The 21,321-nt window shown below is 56.2% G+C and overlaps 1 protein-coding gene across 4 annotated transcripts; it reads right to left on the minus strand.

The window, feature by feature from the left end:
* Nucleotides 1-88: 88 nt before the first annotated feature.
* On the minus strand, nucleotides 89-17,584 carry BAK1 (BCL2 antagonist/killer 1). 4 transcript variants are annotated; one of them, XM_029069833.1, is made up of 6 exons: nucleotides 17,481-17,584; nucleotides 13,998-14,106; nucleotides 5,030-5,165; nucleotides 4,643-4,786; nucleotides 2,223-2,403; nucleotides 89-2,074 (listed from the first exon to the last, which is right to left on the minus strand). In XM_029069833.1, exons 2-6 carry the CDS (start codon nucleotides 14,083-14,085, stop codon nucleotides 1,970-1,972), a joined length of 654 nt encoding a protein of 217 aa, XP_028925666.1. In that variant the 5' UTR covers nucleotides 14,086-14,106; nucleotides 17,481-17,584; the 3' UTR covers nucleotides 89-1,969. The 4 variants fall into 4 exon arrangements, with proteins under 4 accessions (XP_028925666.1, XP_028925664.1, XP_028925663.1 ...); XM_029069831.1 differs by having other exon boundaries at nucleotides 4,643-4,789; XM_029069830.1 differs by lacking the exons at nucleotides 89-2,074; nucleotides 2,223-2,403 and adding an exon at nucleotides 3,646-4,222.
* Nucleotides 17,585-21,321: the final 3,737 nt, after the last annotated feature.

Raw genomic sequence — 21,321 nt, forward strand, 5'->3', positions numbered from 1 at the left:
TTTTGGAGACAGGCTAGTGCTGCCATAGCCCCTCACACAGCCAGGGGTTTGTGGGAGAGGAGGGCACAAATGGACACAGCACACTAGCCCAGGCAAGGCAGAATTGCACCATTTATTTTGAACACAAAGGATACATACATGGAGTCACCTCCCCAAAGCATTTAGCTGAAATCCAAGGGGGCTGGAGTAGGTTCCCCTGACTCTGCTGAGCCCAAAAAGAGGGGAGCCGTGATGCCCACCCTGACTCAGCTGCGACCCCAGGGCAAGGTCGGCTCCTGAGGGGCACCCTCCTGACTCCGGGAACTGGCCGTACCCATATGGGCCCAGTGCCACAGCCCCTCTTCCACAAACCGGTCAACAGTGATGCCATCCTGGCTCACGCCCAGCCTAGCAGCCTGACAGGACAGGGTACTTGGCAGGGCAGAGGGAGGATCGGTTTGCTCCCCACTGGGCCCACTGTGTCCTGGGCTTGTGCCTTCCCCGAGAGGACCCCGGCTGTCTGCCGTCTCCCCGGCACAAGGGTGGTGGAACTAGCCCCTGGGGCTTCTGATGGAAGTATACGCCTGGGGAAGAGCCCCCTGGGGGAAGGGCCCGTGGGTCTGGGGGCGCCTAAGGGTTCTACTCTCAGTCCAGGACAGCAGCTTTCTCCCTGCAGACTCTCCGGCACCCCGGTGGCATCTTCAGCCTGGAGGGAGGCTGACTGGTCTGGGCCAGGGACTGCTGGTGAGCCGGGCCATTGGGGGAGGTCCTGCCTGGCGCTAGGGTCAAAGGTTAGGCACGGAAGCAGCAAGAGTGGCTGGTTGTTCCTACCCAGCCCCTCCCCCCACTCCGGGGGGATGGCAAGGAAATGAGCTTCTAGGATGGGGGTTGGGGGTGGGCAGCATGGGGTGGGGACTCCCCAGACTGGGTCAGTCTGGGATCCCTGAGAAAGCAGCAGCTGCTGTAGCTATGGCCTGCAGCACTCAGCTGGAGGTGGGGACCGGGTCGGCTTCTAACCCAAGCCGAAGTACCGGAATTCAGGGCTAGGGCGTGGAGTCGGGGCCCCCCAAACAGATTGGGCTTCCGGCTCAGTGGGGGATGGTATCCCTCCCTGTCCCTCACGCCCTACGCGGACTGGGGTGGGCAGGGAGTTGGAGCGTTGTCAGGCCGGCCGAGTCTGCCCTGCCTCTCTTCCCTCCCGACTCCCAGCTTGACCATCCTCCCTTGTTGGGGGGAGAAGGTAGGTGGGGGCAGAGGGGCATGGGAGAGGGCACAGGATTGCCCATTTTGCTCTTCAGACCCCTTCACAGCCTGAGCTTAATGCAATTCCACCCACCTGAGCTGGGGATGGAGAGGATGGGGAGGGAAGGAGGCAGGTTGGAGCAGGGAAGGCTCCTGCCCCTCCATCAAGCAGCCTTGGGCACTCAAGCCCCGCCTCTCCAACAAGTGGTCGCAGGAGCCTTGCCGGTCAGCTTGCGCCACGCCCGTGGAAGCAGCCCGGGACTGGTCCCAGCCCAGGCCAGAGCTGAGCAGCGCGGGGGGAGATCCCAGCAGCAGCAGCAGAACCCCACCCCTAGACCCACCCTCACTGGAGTCAGACTAGAGACCAGGTTGCCCTTCTTTCCCACCCCAAGAGAGAGGTCACCTCTGCCCCGGCTGGGGAGGGGATGTGGCCCCTTTAGCACCGCTGGGGAAGGGGCAACAAGCGAGGAAGTCAGGGGTGTCCCCAGGGATGCCCTCTGGGGTGGAGGGGAAGGCAGGGGAGGATACACAGTATCTCCAGCTCCTGTGGAGACACCAGAGGCTGAGAAGCTCTGGAGTGATCCCCCTAGTTGGGCTGCGGGATCTTGTCCCCACCTCCTGGCCTGAGCCAGGGGGACGCTGCTGACAACCGTGACCAGGTCCAGAACCTCTTTGCTGGGGGCGTCTCAAAGGTGGGGCCGTGAGTCCCCGGACCGGAGGTCCCAAGGCCCGGCCCCTTCCCCCGGGGTCAGGGGGCAGAGAAGCGGCGTATCACACACTGGACAATCAGGACAAGGCACAGCACGGCAAACACTTGCATGAGCGAGCTGTTGGACAGGCTCAGGGCGGCCACCTGGGGGAGGAGCCGGGGGTCAGCAAGGGGACGGGCCGGGGGCTCCCAAGTCCTCCGGGGCCATACCAGCTAGCCCACCTTCGCCACCTCCGGTCCTCGTCCCCCTCCCCGGCCCCCCGGCCCCGCCGGCTCCCCTGGCCCCACTTACCCAGCCCCCTCTCCGGGCAATCCAGCGGGCGATGCAGTTGTGCAGGACAAAGTCAGCCACGAAGCGGGCGATGCGGCCCAGGAAGCCCTTCAGCCCTTGATGGTATACGTGCATGGCCAGGCGGTAGCCAAAGCCCAGCAGTACCACCACCCGGCCCCAGTTAATGCCGCTCTCAAACAAGCTATGGGAGCAGAGCAGAGATCCCAATCAGAACTCTCCCACCTTGGACCTTGGCTCCCTAAATCAAGGTGGGAAACTAGCCCCAGCGACTCTGCCAAGACAGAAGGCTGAAGGCCCCAGGTGGAGTCAGGGAAGGGGAGAGTGCCAGGCCAGGGCCTTCTCCCCTCCACACCTGGGAAACAAGGGATCTAGTCCTCCAGTGGTCTGGGGGGTCTGCAAGCCCACGGGGAGGTGCCCGGCGACTGCTGATCCAACTTTGGGCCCCCCAGCTGGGATAGGCTTTGGATCAGGTTATAGCTCTCCCCAACCCCAGAAGAGGGGCCGGCACTGCCCTGCCTGGGGAGGGGACACGGCAGACATTCAGGGGTCTGGGGAGGCTTCTGTGCTGAGATCTTTCTTCCCATTTCAGGGGTGTACGACCCGGCCGCAGAGCATCCCCCGCTCCCCCCACCCCGGCCTACAGGTCCGTCCTGCGATGTCATTGACAGGCAGCCCCTCCAGAACCGTGGGGAGGGAGGGGAGTCTGCACCCATTCCGATCCAATCCAAGTTTTTCCCTTTTCATCCCAGGGAGCCTCCCCTGACACCCCCCCCCCAGCTCCACTGGGTGAATCCTGGATGGCCGGACTCCATCCGGAGCGATTGCTATCTGGGCTCTCCTCTCTTCCCCGCTGGGGAGCATGTAGTCCGGATAGATTGGTGATCATGGATGGGCAGGTGCGGGCAGCCAGAGCTCCCCGATCCCAACCCCACCAGTTCTTGGGCCCCTGGTAGTCCCAGATCGGTCCCCCTACGACCTGGCTCAGAGAAGCGGAGACACAGAAAGGGAAGAGTTGAGGAGAGTGAGGGTAAGGGTGAGAACGGAGGCTTAACAGAAAGAAGCAGATTACCTGAGTTGGGGTCACTGCAGACCTGGCATCCCAGAGGGACAGCAGGGAGAGAGGACAGAACAGGATGTTAGCGGGGCTGAGCTGGAGCTCGGGCTGGGGCTGGATGTGGGGCAGAAGGAAAAGGGGTGTGGGTAGGGGAACTCGGGATGGGCTGAACCCCGACGGGTAGATAGGTGAGTGCTAAACTGACAGCAGGACCCGCTAATCCAAGCTCCGTCACTTGTCGGCTGTGTGTCCTCCGGCAGGTCACTTAACTTCTCTGTGCCTCAGTTCCCTCGTCTGCAAAATGGGGAGCCCCATGTGGAACCTGATTATCTTGATTCTCCCCCAGCGCTTAGTGCAGTGCTTGGCACATAGTAAGTGCTTAACGAATACCACAATTATTATTATTACTGTTATTATTAGTAGTATTATTCTTAGGAGGTAGGAAACCGCTCCTCCTCCCGGGGGGAGAGAGATGGTGGAGGGGGAAGCGGTGGAGATGGGGGAAATGGATGGAGAGGGGACAGGTGTGACATCATCAGTTTAACTTGATCTGGCTTGGTGATGAGCCCCGGACTGTTGAGGAGTCAGAGTTGGGGACCAAGGTGACCCAGGCAAGCTCTATCTCTGCCCTTCCTCTACCGTTTGTGCCCGGGGGCCTCCCCTGGCCACAGTCCAAAGTCCACCAGCCCCCACATAGGCTGCTGTCTGGAGAGAGGGCATCACCACGATCTCAGCCTCTGCACCGAAGTCCCAAGACCCGCTCCAGGCCCGCTCCAGGTTCGCCAGCACAGAGCCCGGGGATCGGGAGGAGCCGGGTGGGATTCCCAGGCCAGAGGTCTCCGGTGATCCCACTGGCACGAGTCCAGTGAGCCCAGCTCCAGGAGAGGGAGCGGCGGATCTTGGGACCCCCGGATCCCAGGGACGGGAGCTGTCGGCTGAGGGACGCCTGGGAGAGGTTGGCAAAAGACCAGAGTCGGGGGGGAGGAGTGGGGAGGGGAGAAGGGAGATAAGAAAAAACAGGAATAACAAGAGCCACAATCCACCCACCTGCCCAATCACCCTGCCCCGCCCACCCTATCCTCCTGCCCCGTCCATCTGTCTGGACCTCCCTTGCTGGCCAGAGAGGAGTACAGAGGGCAGTGTCCAAGCCCAAAGTCCCCTGGCCAGATGGGAGCGGGAACACTCCCACTGCGACCTCCACGGTTTAGCCCGGGCCTCGCGGCAGCGGGGGAAGGAAGAGACCCGGTGGGTGGGTGGGTGGGCGGACTGGAGAGGGAGCACCTGACCAACTTAAAGGACTGAGAGCCCCTTGGGAAGCCAGAGGCCAGAATTGGAGGCAGAGGCCAGAGCCGGGGCACGGGCGCACCTGCAAGCGATCTTGGTGAAATAGGTGAAGGCGTTCTCTTCGGTGGGCCGCAGGATGAGCAGCATCCCCTGGAACTCCGGCTCGTAGCGTCGGTTGATGTCATCGCCAATGATCGCCAGTTGCCGCCCCACCTGTTCCATGACACTGCTGGGCACAGACAGGAAGTGAAGGCCGGGCCTACCGGGGTGACCCGCTCTGAGAGACGCCCTGCCGGGCAGTCGCCGGGGGCGACCGGGGAAACCAGAGGTCGGGGATGGGGAGGGAGAGGAAAGGGTGCGCCCACTAGGGTGTCCATGCCCGGGGCACTCCGCACTAAGGATGACTGACCGAGGCTGTGCCCCAGGGATCCCCCAAGGGGCATTCCTCCCCCAGGAACCGGCCCCTCACCTGCCAGGGTTGTGGGATATGGCTGCCATCTCGGGATCCCTGGGGCTTTGCCCGCCACTGGACTCCTGCTCCTGCTGGTATCGGTGGAAGACGTAGCTGTGGAACACCGCCTCTGTCTCCATGGCCACCTGCTCCTCTGTGGACCACAGCGGACCCCCCCCCGTGAACCCCGCTGCTGTCAGGATAGCTGAATCGGCCAGACAGCGGCTGGACCCCTGTCCCGCCCAACCCAGAGTCCATCCTGTCCATCCCTCACTCCGGGTTCCCTTCAGACCCTCCCTAATAATAATAATGACTGTGGTATTCGTCAACCACTTACTGTGTGCCAGGGACTGTACTAAGCGCTGGGGCAGATACAAGCTAATCAGGCTGGGCACAGTCACTGTCCCACATGGGGTTCACAATCTTCAATCATTCATTCAATCGTATTTATTGAGCGCAACTATGTGCAGAGCACCGTACTAAGTGCTTGGAAAGTACAATTCAGCAATGGAAACAATCCCTGCTCACAAGGGGCAGTCTTAATCCCCATTTTACAGATAAGGGAACTGAGGCACAGAGAAGTGAAGTGCCCCAGGTCACACAGTAGACAAGTGGCGGAGCTGAAATTCGAAGCCAGGTCCTTCCGCCTCCCAGGCCCGTGCTCTATTCACTGGGCGATGCTGCTTCTTATAGGCAGGGGCATTACCCCCTGGCACCTCCCTGGGTGGGCAGCTCCTCCCATCAGGGCTCAGGGCCAATTTCCCCTGGGTCAACTGGCACGGAGCCTCTGGTTAGCATTCAGGCTGGGCTCAGTCCTGACTCTGCCCCTAGCTTACTACTGAGTGACCTCTTAGCCTCATGGGCCTTAATTTCCCCTTTTGGAGGATGGAAGAATTATTCCCAGATTGGGAGGGAAGGAGAAAGGAGGGGACAGAAAGTCCTGAAAATCAAAGGAAACAATTTATCCTCCTCCTTCTCTCCCCATCCCCTTTCCCCTCCCGCTCCTCCTCGACCACAGGGTCTGGCACGAGCCCTTGCTCCCACCAGTCGGGGGGCAGCGAGGATTCACCACTCTGTTGCAATGCTTGTCCCCACTCACTCCCCGCTGACTGGGCGAGGGTCTCGGTTCCACGGACAGGGCTGAATTGGGGCTAAGTTTGGTCTTGCTGCTCCGGCCCTGACCCCCGCCCCCCCCGACTTTTAGAGGCGCTGCTGGCTGGGGGCCGGAGAGAGACGGTCAGGACAAGTGGCTTGCTGGGGCAATCAAATCCCCAGGTGTGTGCCGGCCCACTGGGCGCGCGCTCGGCCCCGCCCGACGGACACCGTCTCAAACGCCAGTCCTGGCTCGTAGCTCCGGTGGATGGGGCTGGGGAGGGGGCCTGGGCAGAGCAGAGCTCCAGCCAAACAGGAGTGGGCCAGGCTGGCTCCGTAGAAGATGCCGGGGGAGGGATGGAGACAGGGTTCATCGACCAGAGTGGGTAGAAGGGAGAGCGAAGACCGCCCACCGCTGTAGCGCTCACTGTGGCCGCAGTTGTGTCTGTAAATTCTGCTCCTCCCGCCACAGAACCCTACTTACTGATCTTTCTTTGTGTCCTCACGGTTTTGTTTCATCTCTCCGTATGTCCCCACCCGCCCCTTTATGTTTTTCGATTGTGAGCCACCCCCGGAGAGACGGGGACCGTGTCTAATTTCCACAGGTGAATTCCTGCCCACCGCTTAGTACAGTGCTCTGCATAGAGTAAGTGCTCAACAAATGCTATTACCGCCCCTACTATCGCAGGGGGGAGAGGCATTTTAATCACTCTGGAGCAGGCTGGGAAGGGAAGGCCTGGCCCAGAGGCTTCCTGTTAGGCCTGGGCCAGAGTCTTAAGCCCCATTTTACAGAAGAGGTAACCGAGGCACAGAGAAGTAAAATGACTTGCCCCAGGTCCCAAGCAGGCAAGAGGTGGCGCCGGGAATAAAACCCAGATCTTTTGACTCCCAGGCCCGGGCTCCATCCACTAGACCACACTGCTTCTCACTCCTCCTTCTACTTAGGCTGTGAGTCCCATGTGGGACAGGGACCGTGTCCAACCTGATTAACTTATATCTACCCCAGTGCTTAGAACAGCGCTTGGCACATAGTAAGTACTTATTATTAAAACATCTTTCTGCACACATCTCCCCTCGCCTCAAAACCTCCATTGGTTGCCCATCCACCTCCACATCAAACAGAAGGTTCTGAAGCAAATGTTCTGAAGTAGCAGTATGGCACAGTAGATAGAGCATGGGCCTAAGGGTCAGCGATCATGGGTTCTAATCCCGACTCCACCACTTGTCTGCTTTGTGACCTAATTACTTCTCTTTGCCTCGGTTATCTCATCTGTAAAATGGCGTTTGAGACTGGGAGCCCCAAGTGGGACAGGGACCGTGTCCAACGCGATTTGTTTGTATCCACCCCAGCGCTGAGTACACTGCCTGGTACCTAGTAAGCGCTTAACAGATACCGTAATTATTATCCTGGCCATGGAATTTAAGGAACTCAATCACCTCTCTCCCTCCGACCACACCCCGCCTCATCAACTTCACTCCTCGAAGACCAACCTACTCTCGCTCTCACCTCTCTTGCTCATGACCTCCCTCTGTGCCACCCTGTTCCAGTCTGGCAGACCACCGCTCTCCCCATCTTCAAAGTCCTACTAAAATCTCATCTCCTCCAGGAGGCTTTCCCTGACTAACCTCTCCTCTCCCCAGGTCGTGCCCTTCTAAATACCAACTCAACACATCTACGCCAACCATGCCCTCAGGTGCTCACAACCACAGGGAGCAGTCTCGGACATGCGGTTTATATACCTAAACACTTACTCATCCACATACCCACATTTCTTCCTTCCTCCCGTCTGTAAATTATTTTTGCGTCTGTCTCCCCTGCTGTATCGTCGGCTCCTTGAGGGAGAGCAGGAATGATGTGTACTGACTCCACTGTTCACTCTCCACCTCTTAGTACAGCATTCTGCACACAGCAGGGGCTCAATAAGTGATGGATTGATTGATTGATTGATTGATAGGTGTGTGTGCGGGGGGGTCCCATCATGTGTGGCTGGGCCTGTGGCTGTTGGGGATTTAGCTCAGTGAGCCAGAGCTTAGCACAGTGTTCTCTACACAATAAGTACCCAATGAATATCAATGATTGATTGATTGATTGAGGCCCAGGCTCTGATGGATGACCAACAAAGCAGACAACAGTCAGGAGCCCCAGCTGTCCAGGACCGGCACACATAGGCACACACATACACACAACTCCTCAAGGATGATGATGATATTTGTTAAGCGCTTACTATGTGCCAAGCACTGTTCTAAGCACTTAACAAGTTTATCAGGTTGTCCCAAGTGGGGATCACAGTCTTAATCCCCATTTTCCAGGTGAGGGAACTGAGGCACAGAGAACGTTGGTATTTGTTACGTGCTTAATATGTGCCGAGCACTGTTCTAAGCGCTGGGGTAGATACAGGGTAATCAGGGAAGCAGCGTGGCTCAGTGGAAAGAGCACGGGCTTGGGAGTCAGAGGTCATGAGTTCGAATCCCGGCTCTGCCACTTGTCAGCCGTGTGACTGTGGGCAAGTCACTTAACTTCTCTGTGCCTCAGTTCCCTCATCTGTAAAATGGGGATTAACTGTGAGCCTCACATGGGATAATCTGATTACCCTGTATCTCCCCCAGCGCTTAGAACAGTGCTCGGCACATAGTAAGCGCTTAACAAATACCAACATTACTAGGTTGTCCCATGTGGGGCTCAGTCTCAATTCCCATTTTCCAGATGAGGTAACTGAGGCACAGAGAAGTGAAGTGACTTGCCCAAAGTCACACAGCTGACAAGCGGAAGAGTCGAGATTAGAACCCATGACCTCTGACTCCCAAGCCCGGCCTCTTTCCATTGAGTCATGCTGCTTCTGGAACCACAAGACACGCAGTCGCACAGACCCATCCCACCCCATCCCCCGCCCTCTGTCGTTTGTTCAAAATTTGGGCGAAGGCGGAAGAACCTGGCTTTGTCTCTGACTCTGTCTCGCTGCGGCTTGTCTGTCTGCTGGGTCAGAGGCCTTTCAGGCGGTAAAATCCCTGCCGGCTTCCAGCTGGTGCCCATCTAATAATAATAATAATAATAATAATAATAATAATAATAATAGTGGTGGTATTTGTTAAGCGCTTACTATGTGCAAAGCCCTGTTCTAAGCACTGGGGGGATACAGGGTGATCAGGTTGTCCCACGTTGGGCTCACAGTTTTAATCCCCATTTTACAGATGAGGGAACTGAGGCACAGAGAAGTTAAGTGACTTGCCCAAAGTCACACAACTGGCGAGCGGTAGAGACGGGATTAGAACCCATGACCTCTGATTCCCAAGCCCAGGCTCTTCCACTGAGCCACGCTGCTTCTCTTACTGCAGTTCATCTAGTGCGACTCTACACGGGCCTAGCAGGGGTTTGCCCCCGCGGGGCATGTTGTACCACTTCCGGATCTCTCCTGGGACAAGGGCAGCTGGCTACCCCAGACACGCTTTCCCCAGAAACGTTTTCGCTCCCACCCACAGGCTGAGCTGTCTTTCCGGAATCATAATTTACATTTTTTTAAAGGCAAAATTTTTTTAAAAAGTCTTATTTTTAGGTTTTTAAGATTTTAAACCTGGTTTTACCCTACATAGAACAAATGAATATCAAAGCGGATGATAAATATTGTGGTATTGGTTAAGCGCTTACTATGTTCCAGGCACTGTACTAAATGCTGGGATGGAAACAGGCAAATTGGGTTGGACACAGTCCCTGTCCCACATGAGGCTCACGGTCTTAATCCCCATTTTAGAGACGAGGTCACTGAGGCCCAGAGAAGTGATGTGACTTGTACAAGGTCACACAGCAGACAAGTGGCAGAGCTGGGATTAGAACCCATGACCCTCAGACTCCCAGGCCCCTGCTCTATCCGTTAGGCCTCGCTGCTTCTAATCACTTCACCAAAATGTAAGTGGGGGGCTTCAAAGAATCAAAGAATTGAGGGATTCTTAAGGGAAATTGAGGGATTCTTATCCCTCAATCAAAGAATTGAGGGATTCTCTGCCCTAAAAATTAGTAGGTTCTAAGGGGGTTTGGCGAAACTGTAAACTCTAAACTGTAAACTTGTCCTGGGCACGGAATGGGATGTTGGTATTTGTTAAGCGCTTACTATGTGCTGAGAACTGTTCTAAGCGCTAGGGTAGACACAGGGGAATCAGGTTGTCCCACGTGGGGCTCACAGTCTTAATCCTCATTTTACAGATGAAGTAACTGAGGCACTGAGAAGTTAAGTGACTTGCCCAAAGTCACACAGCTGACAAGTGGCCGAGCCGGGATTCAAACCCATGACCTCTGACTCCAGAGCCCGTGCTCTTTCCACTGAGCCACGCTGCTTCTCTATTGTTGTATTCTCTCAAGCACTTAGTACAGTATTCTGCACAGAGTAAGCACTCAATAAATACAATTGAATAAATGAATGAATGAATGGTGTCCACGGGATCTAATGAATTGGGGATTTAGAGGGGAAAAGTCAGGGTAATCTGATGGTCCATTTCTAGCCACTGGATGGAGATTAAGGATTAGGACCCAGAATGTCACAGATCTCCTCAGACAGAGCCAGGATCCCCCCATCTCTAATTTATTTAAGGAAGGGATTGTATCTTCAAAATGTCCGTCCTCTCCCAAGTGCTTAGTACAGTGCTTCGCACTGAATAGGTGCTTAAAAAATGCTGATGGTTGGCATCTCTCCTATGTGTCTGTCACCAGTCCCCTGTCCCGGCTTTATCTGTGAGTTCCCCGAGGGCACTAATTCCCACCTGTGTGTTCTTTCCCAATGCTTACTACAGTGCTTTGCAAATACTATGATTACTACTAGTACTAATGTGGGGCTGGGTGAACAATGCTCCCACCCAGTAACGTTTTAAGTTCTCATGTAAGAAGTCAAATGTAAATTAACGAGCCAGCCCTCCCTAGCCCACCCCAGTCCCTGCTCATCGCTACCCACTTTTACCTAGCCCAGACTGACCCCGGCCTACCTCCGCCTGCCCCCTGCCCACCCTTGCTTAACCCAGCCTGCCCCCTGCCCACCCTTGCTTAACCCAGCCTGGCCCCTGCCCACCCCTGACTAGCTCAGCCTGGCCCCGGCCTACCCCAGCCTGCCCTAGTCCACCTCAACTTGGCTCCAGCCTGGCCCAGTCCACCCCCAGCCTGGCTACAGCCCACCCCAGCCTGGCCCCCACCACCCCTGACCCTCCAGCTTGACCCGAACAGGGTTCGAGGCCACAGTCCCTGGCAAATGAGTGTGGTACACTGCTCATGTGCAGAATTCTGTGGGCACCCACTGACTGGTTCACATCATCTGGTGCTGGTTCAAGTATCCATCTCAGCCCACGGGGATCCTGGGCCTGAGCAAAGCTACCAGAATGTGGGACTTGTTGGGTTTGCTTAGTTAGGTATTTACCCTCAATCTGACAAAGAAATCGACCCTTTCCACCCCCAACTCCCAATAGGACTGGACCGTTGCCCCCCCACCCCCCGCCACGGATGATTTCTGGTCTTTTTAAGCTCCCTCGGCCCTTTCCCTGACCAAGTTCAACAGGAGGTTCCATTCGCACTGCCCAGTGGTGTTGGGGAAGCCCAGGATGCTGTTACTTGGATATCCTACGACCAGGAGGGTCAGAGCTGTGGTCCACTTGGCCCGGGATTCTGTCTTCCTCCGAGAGTGTCGACGGGATGCTTGGAGTCATCGTGTGCCTTCGCCTTCCTCGGCCTGTCTCCTAACAGTTAGGTGATCTCACGCCCCTTGACTTTTCCTCCCTCGAGAGCCCTACCTTTCCTTTTTTTTTTAATCTCATGGTATTTGTTAAGCACTTACTATGTGCCAGGCACTGTATTAAGAGCTGGGGTAGATACAAGCTAATCAGTTTGGACATAGTCCCTGTCTGACATAGGGTTCACAGTCTTAATCCCCACTTTACAGATAAGGGAACTGAGGCCCAGAGAAGTGACTTGCCAAAGGTCACACAACAGACATGTGGCAGAACTAGGATTAGAACAAAGGTCCTTCTGATTCCGGAGACCGTGCTCTATCCACTAGGCCATGCTGCTTCTCTGCTTCTTTCCTTCTCCTAACCTATTAGGGGTGTCTCGTCGGGGAAGCTACACACAACGCCTCTTGAACCTACTGATACTCTCTGTCTGCACAACTTTCTGCAGTAACGAGTTTCATCAGCTTATCAGAGAAGCAGCGTGGCTCAGTGGAAAGAGCACGGGCCCTGGAATCAGGACTCATAAGTTCGAATCCCAGCTCTGCCACTTGTCGGCTGTGTGACTGTGGGCAAGTCACTTAACTTCTCTGTGCCTCAGTTCCCTCATCTGTAAAATGGGGATTAAGACTGTGAGCCCCTATGTCTACCCTGCTTCCCCTATGTCTACCCAGCGCTTAGAACAGTGCTCGGCACATAGTAAGCGCTTAACAAATACAAATACCAACATTATCACCCGTTGAGTGCAGACATGTTTTCTTTTTGTTGGCTTCAAACTTTCCGCAGGTTCAGCCGGTGACCCCCGTCCTGCTCTCCTAGGATTTTGTGAACGGCGAGTCTGGGTTTCCTCTATCCCCTTTATGATTCTGTTCTGTAGATTCCAAGTTCCTTGTGGGCAGGGATCACATCTACTCAACTCTGTTGTATTGTACTTTCCCAAGTGTTTAGGACAGTGCTCTGCACAGTCAGTGCTCAATAAATTATTATTATATTTGATCAGCTTACTATGCGTCAAGTAGCATTCTATGGCACTGGGGTAGGGAAGTAGTGTGGCTCAGTGGGAAGAGCACGGGCGTGGGAGTCAGAGGTCATGGGTTCTAATTCCGTCTCCGCCGCTTGTCAGCTGCGTGACTTTGGGCAAGTCACTGTACTTCTCTGTGCTTCAGTTACCTCATCTGTAAAAATGGGGATTAAGACTGTGAGCCCCACGTGGGTCAACCTGATCACCTTGTATCACCCCCCAGGCGCTTAGAACAGTGCTTCACACATTATTATTATTATTATTATTAACGGTTCATGGTTCCCTGCTGGAGGCTTCACCTCCATCTATGTCTCCAGTCGAAATCTGGGTCCCCTCTAGGTTCTGCTCATGCCCTTGGAGACCCCCTTCCTGTCAACCAGCATGGTGTAGTGGATAGGACATGGGTCTGGGAGTCAGAAGGTCATGGGTTCTAATCTCGGGTCTGCCTCTTGTCTGCTGTGTGACCTTGGGCAAGTCACTTCACTTTCCTATGCTTGGGTTCCCTCATCTGTAAAATGGGGATTGAGACTCTGAGCCCCACATGGGATGGGGACTGTGTCTAACCCGATTTGCTTGTGTCCACATCAGTGCCTGGCACACAGTGCTTAATAAACATCACCTGGAGGATGGAGCCCAGGCAGAGCCAGGCAGGGGCGAGCCTGGACCGTCTTCTCCCCAGATCTTGAGACCTTCTTCGGGGAAGGGGGAGCAGGGCAGGGCTTCCCCATTCCTCCCCGAATGACTTACTCTAACTGTGTCTACTTCGGTGTCCTCAATCAATCAGTGGTACTTACTGAATGCAGAGCACTGTCCTAATCAGACAGGAGGGTACAATACAATAGAGTTGGTAGACGCGATCCCTACTCTCCCACCCTTCTCCCGATGCCTCAGAATGGAATCCTGGAGACCGAATCAGAGAAGGGAAACCACAAGGAATCCTGGTGACCACATGACTCACCACTCCCCGCGCTCCAATCCCTCCTCTTCCACCGCCGGCCCACCCTCGGGAAAGAGAAAGCTTCCCCGGCTCAGCGCCATCTTATAGAGGAGGAAGCGGAGCCCAGGAGAGGCTGCAGGGGTTGGGAGGGCGGGGTCGGCGACAGGACAAGAATCCAGATATCGGCCCCCAGTTCTGGGAGGGTTAGGTCTGGGCTGGGGGCACTCGGTCCCTCTTACCTGCACTGGAGGAGGGGGTCCGTGAGCGGCTCCGTCCCTCCCGGCATGGCCGTCCCGCTGCGGGGCCTGGATCCTGTCCGCAGTCCATGGGGCCGGGGCGTCACAAGCTCTGGAGACGGAAGATGAGGTTGCGTTGGTGGAAATACCGGGACAAAGAGATGGACCCAGGCTCTCCTGGAACCCTGGCAGTGATCTTTGCAGGCTGTCAGAAGGAGGCCTTGTAGGGGAGAGGATTTACCCCCCAATTTTTCTTCGCGTGGTGTCGACCGTGGGAGCCAGGGTGCCAACTTGGATGCAGCGTGGCCCAGTAGAGAGAGCTCGGGCCTGAAAGATGGAGGTCCTGGGCTCTAATCCCAGCTCTGCCACTCATCTGTTGTGTGACCTTGGGCAAATCACTTTACTTCTCTAGGCCTTCATTCCCTCATTTGCAAAATGAGGATTCAATCCCTACTACTTGGACTGTGAGCCTCGTGTAGGTCCTCATTCATTTAATCGTATTTAATCGAGCGCTTTCTGTGTGCAGAGCACTATACTAAGCTCTTGGGAGAGAACAATATAACAATAAACAGACACATTCCCTGCCCACAACTATCTTACAGTCTTGTAAGATATCTTGTATCTACCCTAGAGCTTAGTACACTTCTTGACACATAGGGAGTGCTTAACAAATACCACAATTATTATTATTATTATTCTTGTCAGTCATATTTATTGAGTGCTTACTGTGTGCAGAGCACTGTACTAAGCGCTTGGAAAGTACAATTCATTCATTCATTCAATAGTATTTATTGAGCGCTTACTATGTGCAGAGCACTGTACTAAGCGCTTGGGATGAACAAGTCGGCAACAGATAGAGACAGTCCCTGCCGTTTGACGGGCTTACAGTCTAATCGGGGGAGACGGACAGACAAGAACAATGGCACTAAACAGCGTCAAGGGGAAGAACATCTCGTAAAAACAATGGCAACTAAATAGAATCAAGGCGATGTACAATTCATTAACAAAATAAATAGGGTAACGAAAATATATATAGTTGAGCGGACGGGTACAGTGCTGTGGGGATGGGAAGGGAGAGGTGGAGGAGCAGAGGGAAAAGGGGAAAATGAGGCTTTAGCTGCGGAGAGGTAAAGGGGGGATGGCAGAGGGAGTAGAGGGGGAAGAGGAGCTCAGTCTGGGAAGGCCAATCTCTACTCAACAACGGGCAAGCACTTACTATGTGCCAAGCACTGTTCTAAGCACTGGGGTAGATACAAGTTAATCATCTTGGACAATCCCTGTCCCGCATGGGGGCTCACAATCTTAATCCCCATTTTACAGATGAGGAAACTGAGGCACAGAAGTTAAGAGACTTGCCCAAGGTCACAAAACAGACGTAGAGCTGGTTTAGAAACCAGGTCCTTCTGACTCCCAGGCCTGTGCTTTATCCACTAGGCCATGCTATACCCCGTGAGGAACACTGTACTAAGCGCTTGGGAGAGTACAACATACCAATATAACAGGCACATTTCCTCCCCAAAACGAGCTTACGGTCTAGAGGGGGAGACAGACATTAAGAGAAATAAATGAAATTACAGCATTGTACATAAGTGCTGTGGGGCTGAGGGAGGGGGAACGAATAAAAGGAGCAAGTCAGGACGATACCGAATCTGCTCCTCCTCACGGACTAATCCTTCCAGGGCCAAAATTCAGCTCTGGAGCCTTGTGGGCAGGGGCTGTGTCTAACAACTCTACTGCATTTTGCTCTCCCAAGGGCTTAGGACGGTGCTCTACTAACAGAAAGTGCTCAATAAATACCACTGATGGACTGATGTTTGTTAAGTCCTTACTAGGTGTCAAGAGCTGGGGTAGATTCAAAACAATCACATCAGACTGTTCCCATCCCACATGGGGCTCATAGTCAAAGAGGGAGGCAGGACGGGTATTTAATCCCCATTTTACAGATGACAAGAACGGGGCCTAGAGAAATTAAACCACTACCCAAGATCACCCAACAGGCAGGTGGAGAAGCCAGGATTAGAACCCCAGTCTTCTGACTCCCAGGTCCGTGCCCTTTCCACTAGGCCACGCCGCTTCTCAAACACTAGCTGTGGTATTTACTCAGCGCTTACCCTGTGCCGAGCACTATGTCGGGGGCTGGGGTAGATACAGTTCAACCGGATGGGATACAGGCTCTGTTCCTCACGGGGCTCCGGTGTAAGGGGGAGGCAGGACGAGACGGGGCTGATAGCAACAGGAAGGAAATGGGCCTGGTTGGGGCCCAGCCCCGTTGTGAGCATCAGGACTTCGCTACTCAGGCACCTGTGGACATGTTTCTGCTTCAAGCACCCGCCCACCTGCCAGTCGGTGGCCAGGGTGCACTTCTCCTCGGATGCATTTCCTGGACTTACCAAGTTTTACTTTCAATTTTAATTCCTCTTCCTTCTCCTCTTCCTCTTCCCCCCCAACCTCAAACCCCAGAAACAGACAAGACCCTCCCGCCACCCACCCCCACTCACAAAGGCTGACAAAACCACTTTCCCCCTTCCTCTCCCTCACACCTTGCCTGCCCGGCGCTCAGGCCAAAAACACTAGCCCGGGCCACTCAGAATGACCCCGGGGTCTGAGCTGACCACGGCCCAGCACTGGCACCTCGGACTCTCGGGGCACCTGGAGAGTTGGGGGGTTTGGGTTGAATTTCGGGGTCCAGGTGGGAGCGGACTGGACGCTCCCCCATCACCCTGTCCCCGCCCCACCCTCGGCCTCACCTTGCCTCTTCGCCTGGCCTATAGAGGTCAAAGATGAGGTCCGGATCCTAGGCGCGGGAAGACTGTGAGGAGGGATGGGGGAGTGCCCTCTGAGGGGTAACTGGGGCTAAGGCCAGGATGTTGTAAGCCCCCGATTTGACTGTATGCCCGTCATTGGGCAGGGATGGTCTCTATCTGTTGCCAAATTGTCCATCCCAAGCGCTTAATACAGTGCTCTGCACATAGTAAGCGCTCGATAAATACTATCGAATGATGTCCGTTAGCTGGCCGGGCCTGGGCTCTCTCTAGCTATGTGGCCCCACACGGGTCCAGTGCTTCCTGACCTCATGCGGCCTAATCCAGTGCACTGGTTCCGGGCACCTCCGTCCCACTGAAAGCCTCCGGTCTGCTCGCCCTCGCCCCTCTGCCCCGAGGGTGTGGCAGCCCCCCAGTCTCGGGGCCTGGCACCCCTCTGAAGCCGGGACCCCCGGCCCTCCCGGCTCCGGGGTCGGTCCTCCCACCCTCGTGGCCAGGATGGGATGGGATGGGGAGGCTGGGGCAGAGAGGACCGGCTCTCGGGGCCCAGCCCGTGGGCAGTGCCCACCTCTGCCCTCAGGGTCCCGGACCCCCGGCCCGAATCTCCCTCTTCCCTGCGGCCCGGGGGAGGGGAAGGGGCACCCCGGAACCGGGGGATGGGGAGGCGGCAGATGCCCCCCGCCCCTGAGGTCCGATGGCTTCGGGGGTCCGGGGGGGGTCTCACCGTGGGTCGCCGCCCCGCCAGCCGCCGCCTTGGAGCGGGGGGCGGGGGAGTGAGGGTCGTCGTCCGGCGGTGTCCGCTGGCCCCCGCGGCCCCCTCCTCCTCCTCCGGCCTCGGGCCCGCCCCCGGCCATGGAGGCCCAGCCCCGCCCAGCCTCCCTCAGCCCCGCCCATCTCCCTCGGAGGCCACCTTCGCTCCCGACAAGGAGGCCCGGGGCCTGCGGGGGCTGGGGGGGCTGAGGGACTGCGAGGTTGAGGGGTTGGGGGCCTGAGGGTCTGGGGGCTGAGGTCCTGGGAAGCTGGGGGATGAGGGTCTAAGGGGCTGAGAGCTGGGTGCTGAGGGGCTGAGGCCCTGAGGAGCTGGGGGTTGAGGGGGTTGGGGGATGAGGGGCTGGAGGCTGAGGCCCTGGGAAACTGGGGGATGAGGGCCTAAGGGGCTGAGGGCCGGGGGCTGAGGGGCTGAGGCCCTGAGGGGCCGAGGGGTGAGGGGCTGGAGGCTGAGGCCCTGAGGAGCTGGGGGCTGAAGCCCTGAGGAGCTAGAGGCTGAGGCTTTGAGGAGCTGGGGCTGAGGCCCTGAGGGGCTGGAGGCTGAAGGGCTGAGGGGCTGGGGGCTGAGAGGCTGCATGTCAGAGGTGCGGCATTGAGGGGCTGCCTGGGGGCATGAGGCTGACAGCCTGTGTGTGGGGGGCACAGGGTTGAGGGGTTGTGGGCTGGGGGTGAGGGACAGGGCTGGGGCTGAGGGGCTGTGGGGGGGGGGCGGTATGGCCTCGAGGGGCTGCCTGGGGGTGCGAGGCTGAGGGACTGAAGGTCTGTGTTTCGGGAGTGCGGGGTTCAGGGGCAGAGGGGCTATGGGACCGAGGGCTGGGGCTGAGGGGCTGCATGAGGGGAGTGTGGCGTTGAGGGGCTGCCTGGGGGCACGAGGCTGAGGGTCTGAAGGCCTGTGTGTCGGGGGCGCGGGGTCGAAGGGCTAAGGGGCTGCGGGCCGGGAGCTGAGGGGACTCCGGGGCTGAGGGCCTAGTGTGTTAGGGGCACGGAGCTGATGGGCTGGGGGACCGAGGGTTGGGGGCTGCCGGACTGAGGGGCCAGGGGCCTTGGGTCTGAGGGCTGGGGGCTGAGGGGCTGCATGACAGGAGTGTGGCGTTGAGGGGCTGCCTGGGGGCGTGAGGCTGAGGGTCTGAGGTCTGTGTTAACGGGGGCACGGGGCTGAGGGGCTGCAGCCCTGAGGGGTGTATGTCTGAGGGGCTGTGTGTCTGGGGGGGGGGGGGGGGCAAGGTCGAGGGGCTGCCGGCCAGGGGCTGAATAATATTATACTCTCCCAAGTGCTTAGTGCAGTGTCTGCATGCAGTAAGTGCTCAAGAAATATGGTTAAATGAACAAATGAATGATGGTGGCGGCAGCAGTAATAATAATAATGTTTGCTAAGCGCTTACTATGTGCCAAGCACACTTCTAAGCACTGGGGGAGATACATGGTAATCAGGTTGTCTCACGAGGGGCTCACAGTCTTAATCCCCATTTTACAGATGAGGGAACTGAGGCACAGAGAAGTCAAGCGACTTGCCCAAGGTCACACAGCAGTCAAGTGGCAGAGCCGGGATTAAAATCCACGTCCTCTGACTCCCAAGCCTATGCTCTTTCCACTGAACCACGCTGTTTCTGAAGGCCTGAGGGGCTGAGGTCTGGAAGCTGAGAGCCTGAGAGTGAGGGGCTGAGGGCCTGGGGGCCGAGGGGCTGCATTTTAGGGGTGCGGCGTTGAGAGGCTGCCTGGGGGCGCGAGCTGAAGGTCTGAGGGCCTGTGGTTCGGGGGCACGAGGGCTGAGGGGCTAAGGGCTGGGGAATGAGGGACTGCATGTCAGGGGAGCGGGGCCTAGGGATCTGAGGGCCGCCGGACCGGGCTGCGAGGCGGGGACACCGGGGCGCCAGGGCTCAGGGTCCGGCGGGGCTCGCAGAGATGTGGGGTGCCTGGAGTATTTCCCAGGCCCGACCCCCCAATTTCCCTGCCCCAGTGGGTCCAGCCAAATCCTGATCCCCTCACCCTGCCGTGACCTGCATTCTCCCCTCGGCCTGCATTCTCAAGCCTCAGTTATGCCTCCTGGGAGTACCCGGGTGTCTACCCGTTCTCTCTCCGGCAGATGAGGGACCCTAATAATGTAATCATGTTAGTATTTGTTAAACGCTTACTATGTGCAGAGCACTGTTCTAAGCGCTGGGGGAGATACAGGGTAATTAGGCCGTCCCACGTGAGGCTCACAGTTAATCCCCATTTTACAGATGAGGTAACTGAGGCACAGAGAAGTTAAGTGACCTGCCCACAGTCACACAGCTGACAAGTGGCAGAGCCGGGAGTCGAACCCATGACCTCTGACTCCGAAGCCCAGGCTCTTTCCACTGAGCCACGCTGACCCTAGAGATGGGGGGACCCGAGCTGGGCCCTATCCTAGCAACCTCCCACAGCCTGATTTCTCTTGGGTTCAGACTACTTTTCTAGTTGTTTGGGTCAAAAATCCTCCCTCCCCAGGGGTGCTCCACCCTCATCCTACCCCCAGCCCTCTCCCTGCCCCTTCCACTTTTTCCCCAGGCCCCCTCTTCTTTCCTTCTTTTCCGCCCTGCTCCTCCATTTCTTATGGTATTGGTTAAGTGCTTAATATATGCTAGGCACTGTGCTAAAGCTTTGGGGTAGATGTTTCTTTTTATGGTATTTTGTTAAAGAGCTTATTATGTTCCATGCACTGTATTAAGTGCTGAGGTAGATACAAAATAATCAGATTGGATACAGTCCCTGTCCCACCCAGGGCTCACAGTCTTAATCCTCATTTTAATAATCTTGGTATTTGTTAAGCGCTTACTATGTGCCAAGCACTGTTCTAAGCGCTGGGGGAGATTCAGGGTAGTCAGGTTGTCCCACATGAGGCTCACAGTCTTCATCTCCATTTTAGAGACGAGGTAACTGAGGCACCGAGAAGTTAAGTGACTTGCCCAAAGTCACACAGCTGACAGGTGGTGGAGCCCGGATTAGAACCCCTGACCTCTGACTCCTAAACCAATGCTCTTTCCACTGATCCACGCTGCTTCTCATTTTACAGATGAGGTAACTGAGGCACAGAGAAGTTAAATGACTTGCCCAAGGTCACACAGCAGACAAGTTGGGGAGCCAGGATTAGGAACCCAGGTCCTCTGACTCCCAGGCCTGCACTTTTTCCCACAGGCCACGTTGCTTTTCCTGTCCCCGAGCCATTCTCCTCCTCAGCAACCCCTCCTCAGCCTGTACACTCCCCATCACTGCTCTTTGCACCCCACCCCCCACCTTAGTCCTACTTATCCATACTTTCGTGCCCCCTAACCTCTCCTTAACCCACAAATTAACCCTAACATCTAAACCCTAGCTCTAATCCCTAACTTTTGTTTTACCCTAGTCCTGATCCAAGCCCTACCCCAAGGCTAGCTGTCCTAAGGCTTTTGGTGGGTTTGGAAATGACCATGGTGGGAGGTGTTTAAGGAGCAGAAGAAAGAGATTAATTGTGGTTTTTGCTAAATGCTTACTATATACAAAGCATTATACTAATAAGCACTGGTGTGGATATGGGATAATCAGGTCAGACCTAGTCCCTGGCCCACACGGGGCTTCCAGTGTAAGTAGGAGGGAGAACAGGCATTTCACACATCAGGAAACTGAGGCACAGAGAAGCAAAGTGACTGGCTGGAACCATTTGGCAGTGCTGGGATTAGAACTCAGGTCCTCTGACTCTCAGGCCGATGCTCTTCTAGACCATTTGCTTTCCTGCTCCCTGTCCCTCTTCCTGCTCCCCTGCCTCCTCTATTCTTCTTTCTGCTCCCTTGTCTCCTCTA

The sequence above is a fragment of the Ornithorhynchus anatinus genome, chromosome 7, assembly GCF_004115215.2.
Source record: "Ornithorhynchus anatinus isolate Pmale09 chromosome 7, mOrnAna1.pri.v4, whole genome shotgun sequence".
Classification (NCBI taxonomy): Eukaryota; Metazoa; Chordata; class Mammalia; order Monotremata; family Ornithorhynchidae; genus Ornithorhynchus; species Ornithorhynchus anatinus.

Coding starts and splice junctions, on each gene's coding strand:
- BAK1 (XM_029069829.1), bottom strand. CDS start 14,085: ATGGACTGCGGACAGGATCCAGGCCCCGCAGCGGGACGGCCATGCCGG. Junction 5,166..13,997: donor GACCCCCTCCTCCAGTGCAG/GTAAGAGGGACC, acceptor TGTGGTCCACAG/AGGAGCAGGTGGCCATGGAG. Junction 4,790..5,029: donor ATATCCCACAACCCTGGCAG/GTGAGGGGCCGG, acceptor GTCTGTGCCCAG/CAGTGTCATGGAACAGGTGG.